Here is a 6,537-nt window from a genome sequence, read left to right on the forward strand (position 1 = left end):
TTATATTTGCTTACTTTTACAGATAGTTGTATAGCCATTAGTCAAAGTGAAATTTGTTATGTTAATTAATTAATGGTGAACTCTACCGTGGACTTTGAACAATTTCTAAATGTGTTATTAAAAGAACCTATTTTTTACATGTTGTTCTTACATGTTCGATTTCCTTACATGCTTTGCTGACGGAGAATTAGGCAAAGTATTCCTTACACATTGGTTTTCTAAGACAAATAGTCTGCACAGTCGTTTTGACTAAAACTAATTTACTTACTTCTGCAAGAGCACAAACAAGAAAGAAATCATGCAATAAGGCAAACATTAGTAAAGTTTGTGAGTCACTGCTTTACTCAAATCAAAAATGCACAACTACCTGATGTAAACAAACTGAAGTTAGAACAAGTAACTGTGTAATCAATCTAGACAAGAATGAAACAAGAGGAGGCAAACAATTATTGTGTGCTAGAGCACCACACTTTGCTTGATACCGGCCATTTTAGCAAGCGTTCTGTCTCCTATTATCAATACTTGTTTGAAGACTGTGAACTCTTTTTGACCGGAGCTTTCTTTTTGGTAGAGTGTGACGACATAAGTTTTTCATGTTGGTATTGTTTGATTTTCTCTACATTAATGATGGACGACCAGCCTTAAGAGGTTTTCCTCCACACATTTTTAATGGCTCGTCTGCTTACAGTTGTTGGTTGTACTGTAATGGTACATTTGTTGCTTCTGATTTTACGTCCGTGTCCCTTTCCAAAGTTGTGCAGAGCAGATATTAACAATGGCTTTGTGTAAGATTTCTTTTTGCCATCAGCACCTCTAATTTTTTGTGCTGGCTGCAAAATTCTCGTATAGCTGTTGTAAATACAGTGTCCCTACTTGCCAATCCTTTCTTAATGTCTGTCATGACGTATGTCAAATCTGTTAGAGTGTCTTCAAAAATTGCTAGAGGTGGTGTGGCTCTGATGCTGCTGTGGGTCTTCACTTGCATGACCAGATTCTGGTGATGCAGGTTCATAGTCAATAGTTGTTTTTGGTCTTCAATTTCTGTGTGTTGAGAGCTTGGAAATGTTTCGGTTCTTTTACTCCACTCTGGTTGCATCCCTAGATCTTTCACATAGGTGTCTTCTTCTTTCTGGTGCAGATGTCTGTAGAATGGAACTGGTAGTGCTGCCTCTCCGATTGCTATTTTGGCATACAGTTGGCGGCCACATACTGATGATGTTGGTATTTCATTTAAAGAGTGACGTTTGTATTTTAATGAAGCTGCCAGCTGATGTCCACATGGCTGACCGTTTCTTCCTCGTGGACAGGTACGAGTTCCTATACAGTCAAATCCACTTTCCATGTTTGTTGATTGTCTGTCCTACTTTGAACGTGAAATACGTCATCTGAGTCAGTGGCTTGGATGGTATGAGATGAAACTGTATCTGCTGTGCTACCTGAAATGGTAAATTGAAGAGCAACGAAGTTGTCAAGACGATTGTTAGCCAGAGAAAGCAAACGCTGTTTGTAGTAGAGATCCATTGTTGTTGTAACAAATTGGAACATCTGGATACTGTTGTAGGCCTTCAGTCGATCAAATACTATATCTTTGGTAATGTGAATTGCTGCCTCGGAGTAGATATTTGTGTTGTTTCCTCGAGTTATAAAATCTTTTCTAAGGCTAACACACCATTCTTCACGCCTTTCCCAATAGCACTGCAACCTGTTTCGAAACTTTAATGTTTTGCTGAACTTTTACATTACTGTCAATTCTTTGTTTAGCAGCAAGCAACTTTTCAGAAGAATCTGCGCGTAACAGCTCCTTTACCATGCTCATAGACAATAGTCTGTCATTACCAGCAACGCCTGACGTTGAATTCCATAGCCACTGCCAAGTGCTCTGCAAAAAATGAAAGGCACACAAAAACAGTTTGGTAACGATTTAGTAACAGTAATAATTAATCCTCATAATTGAGCTACAGCCACCTTTGTTAGCATTGCGAATGCTCCTTGACATAATTGAGCATCTCAAGTCATACATCCATTTCTGGCTTGTGTTGCCACAACACTTAATTAAAGAACTGCTTAACCAATCCCATGCTGTGCAAGGAATGGGGAATTGTGGGGAAACTCTTGGCAAACCTATCAGGAAGCTCCACATCTATTGCTTGCCAGCCAGCTCTCCTTCTTATAAAGATCAGTTCATAATGACTTAGAGAGTGGGTTCATTCTGAATACTCAAGGTAATCTGTGGCAATCAGTGGACAATGAGACAAGGAAAAGAGTCATGGTGTTGTCCTACATGGACTTCAAGAGCTGGATTAAACCTTACTTTATGTCTGATTATTCTTCTATTTATTCTTTTATGTTTACTCTTCTATGCATGGCTACCTATTTTTACTTGTTACGCTTATGCATCTTGTCTTGCCTAGGGCACTGTACCTGTAGCAGTATGAATCAAAATGTGTCGTTATGCCCCTCCATAATGGGCAAGTGGGGTCTTAATTTACCCCATCTGGGCGCCCACCAACCCGGCAGGTGAGCCCAGCGGGGTTATGACCAAATTTTATCCAAGAAATTACAAGAAAAGCTGCTTAAGACAAACTTTATTAATTAAAAAAATTATTTATAGTAGATATATTTTTATAATTATAATTATTTATTTATTTAGTATTTATTTATATAATTAATTAATCAATTAATTAAACAAATAAATAGATTTATTTATTTATTCACTTACTTATTATTTATTTATTTATTTATTTATCTATTTATTTGTTTATTTATTTATTTATCTATTTACTTATTCACTTACTTATTATTTATTTTTTTATTTACTTATTCACTTATTCATTATTTATTTATTTACTTACTTATTGACTTACTATTTATTTATTTACTTATTTATTTGTTTATTTATTTATTTACTCATTTACTTATTCATTATTTATTTATTTATTTACTTACTTATTCATTTATTATTTATTTATTTATTTATTTGTTATTTATTTATTTATTTACTTACTTATTCACTTACTTATTATTTATTTATTTATTTACTTATTCACTTATTATTTATTTATTTATTTATTTATTAAGTTAACACCCAGTCCCATAAAATGTGAATTGTAACGTCTACTCATGCCTATTATGCTATACACAAAAAATGGCTAATCTATTTCTACCCCAAGTTATTCTATTGCTGTATAAATCTTGATTTTATGGTCTATTTTCTACACTGCATGGTCACTCAAGATGCAACATTCAGACTGCAAAAGTAGTAAATTACTAATACAACTTCAGTCATGATAAAGTTGCAAGCCAATCAAACCTTTAAAATACAGCAGAATGTTTGCCATGTAAAAAGCAGTAAAATTGAAGCTCTAAATGCATCAGCACATTTCCACCATTTTCTAAAGTCGCTATGGCTCCCATTGTAAAGCAGTGATAACTGCTCCTTTAACTTTTACTTCACCAGAGATAGCAATCAGTTTTCCAACGGTGGCTTTTCGTCCTTCACGAAGACTCCAACTATGAAGAACCTCGAAGAGACGATCAGACAGACTGTCTCTGTGTTTCTCTCGAATGTCGTTCAGTTCACCCGTGTCAATTTCTAGATACACTCCAAAGTCGTGCCATTTGTCTCCACATTTCTTCGCAACCTGCACATGAATACATGTAAATACATACATAGCTACTGCAACAAATAATGAAGCAGCACAGGCAAGTAACACAACAAATTAAATACGGTATCTGTAAGCAATGAGAAACAAACTGTCCTATAATTGTAGTACAAGATTGTACTATATCAATAATTATTGTACTGTACAGTGTACAATATTTCCTGCTCTCGCGCCTTATCCGCCCGGCGTACACCAACGGTCTGGCCACGCGAGACTACACAATTCCAATGGGGACATATTACGTATCATGCTTGGTGCAGTGGCATGTTGTATTAACAAAAATAAAATACATCAATTCTGTACAGAATGTGTGTCTAGTTATGGTGCATATTTTGTAGATTTGTCACCACTAAGATCTCCAAGATCATTTATGTCTAGATCAAGGTCAATTCCAATGTCCTGCCATTTGTGTCTTACAGCCGTAGCAACCTGCAACAAAGTATTACAGTTTACAAAATTGGCGACAGCATAACTGTAGCATGTGTCCACACTGAAAACTTAAAATGCAAAATTATAATTCTGGATATTGAAAATTTCAAACACACACACACACACAGAGTAACACACGCACGCACGCGCACACACACACACACAGTAACACACACACACACACACACACACACACACACACACACACACACACACACACACACACACACACACACACACACACACACACACACACACACACACACACACACACACACACACACACACAGTAACACACACACACACACAGTAACACGCACACACGCACGCACACACACACACACGCACACACACACACACACACACACACACACACACACACACACACCTCATATGTGTCTATGCTAGACCATATGTCATTGTGATTATGGCAAGCTATCACACACATTCAGCATGCATGATTCAGATCGCACAATCGCATGCAGATTTAGTATAGGAATATACCGCTTTCGTCTGTTTGATTGTAACAATGGCTTTCATGTCCAGACCACTGCTATCACCTCCAGATGTAGACTCACTAGTCTGATCCCCTCCGATCGTCCGAGGGTCTCCTCCAGCTGCCACTTGACCATGTCGACCATTTTGACCTTCACCCTTGGCCATCAGATGGTCGTAGATAACCGTTTGCTTGCGCTTGATAATCTCAAGGAAATTGGAGATGACTACCTCTCCTTTGCGCATAAGACGATTCACAAAACTCCTCGCACTCTCTGAGTCGCTCATCTTTCTCAGCTTAACGCTTTCTTTCTCGTTGACGACACCTTTCTCGAACAGTTCATCTAGACAATCTTTCACGAGAAGATGTTTGACGAGATAAACGAAATTGTCTTTCAGACGTCTCTGCAGGGGCTCTTCGCTTGCCGACATTGCTCTAGCTAGAGTACGAAAACAAGAATACGTACTGTATCCACAGGTAACTACCTAGCAAACTTAATTAATTTTGAAATGATGTGACCAAATTTACACTAGCAAGCGCTATGTCTAACCTTTGAGTCCAATGCTCTGCGGCTTTCGTAAGGTCAAGATGTAAACAAGTCGACAGACCCGTATAGCCGCGTCCCCAGGCCTCGGGACGCTTTTGATACCCTTATATGTTGGCCCAATACAAAGTAAAGCGGATGCGTTTAATTAATTAGTCACGTGCAGCACAAACGCGAACAGCGAAGAGTGTATGTAGATGATGGCATAGCTTACGAGTCAGCTGCGAAAGCAATAGTGTCATTCTAGGAATCATGGAAACAGATTGCGATGTAAGGTTTTTTATGCTTCGGATATGTGACCATGGACAAGGTGGAAGCTAGGGTATGGATGTGAGTGGGCCTAAACTATATGTAGAGGTGCTACTACAGTACTGTAGTACTGTACACACATAGATTCATACGACTGTGCTAATGTTTTGAAACTGCGTGTCTCTAAAATTCGCGTTACAAAATATATCCTTGGTGTCCCGACTATTACTGCGCATCCTACCAGACGCGGATACAGAAATTATTTTTCAGTTGTATCATTAGCCACGCACCAAAACGGCTAAATGTGTATATGACCTACGAAACTAGTAAACTCACTTCCATCTGTTTAGGGTCAATCTCCTGCATACTCAGTAGATAATTATGTGCATATTAGTTTAGAATTGATATATATATATATATATATATATATATATATATATATATATATATATATACATATATACATACATATATTTTTTGAGTGACACACATATATTTGTATATAATACAGATAACACAAATAACACACAAAGAGTCTGAGTCATAATAATTAGGTAGATAGTCACTAATCAGTCTTGAGTTATACTACCACAAACGAACAGATAACTGTTCATGAAATTGCATGGAAGCTTGGCCCAGAGACAAGCCAGATGATAGAAGAGACTTCTTTACAATTGATCTCAACACCTCCAGACTATGTGCAGCCCATACTCTGTATGACATATATATATATATATATATATATATATATATATATATAATGGCATGTCCACTGATAACAGTGATGACTCAAAAGAGAAACCTGCACGTGGAATAGATTAAAGTGAATAAGGGATGTGCATGCCCAGATCCACTCTCTCGTCTTGAAATGCCTTCTATCCACTGGGGCTAGTAATAGCACAAGTAGAAAAGCAGAACAAGATGCAGTGGCTTGCCAGAAGCACGTTTCGGTCTGTATATATATATATATATATATATATATATATATATATATATATATATATATATATATAGGGCGACCGACTTACTTTGACATCACAGTAAGAAATTCTCTCCAACCAACATATATGGTAAAGGCAGCTTTTCAAGCAGGGGTTGCAGCAGAAGTTGGAGAAAGAGAGAAAGACAGCTCATATAAAGACATTGTTAGTGAGAAT

The 6,537-nt window shown here is 37.2% G+C and overlaps 1 protein-coding gene across 1 annotated transcript; it reads right to left on the reverse strand.

The window, feature by feature from the left end:
* Nucleotides 1–3,169: 3,169 nt before the first annotated feature.
* On the reverse strand, nt 3,170–4,809 carry LOC134189371 (uncharacterized). Its single transcript, XM_062657607.1, has 2 exons — nt 4,596–4,809; nt 3,170–3,641 (listed from the first exon to the last, which is right to left on the reverse strand). The coding sequence occupies exons 1-2, from the start codon at nt 4,752–4,754 to the stop codon at nt 3,402–3,404; spliced, it is 399 nt and encodes a 132-aa protein (XP_062513591.1). The 5' UTR covers nt 4,755–4,809; the 3' UTR covers nt 3,170–3,401.
* Nucleotides 4,810–6,537: the final 1,728 nt, after the last annotated feature.

This window comes from Corticium candelabrum, chromosome 14 (genome assembly GCF_963422355.1).
Source record: "Corticium candelabrum chromosome 14, ooCorCand1.1, whole genome shotgun sequence".
NCBI lineage: Eukaryota > Metazoa > Porifera > Homoscleromorpha > Homosclerophorida > Plakinidae > Corticium > Corticium candelabrum.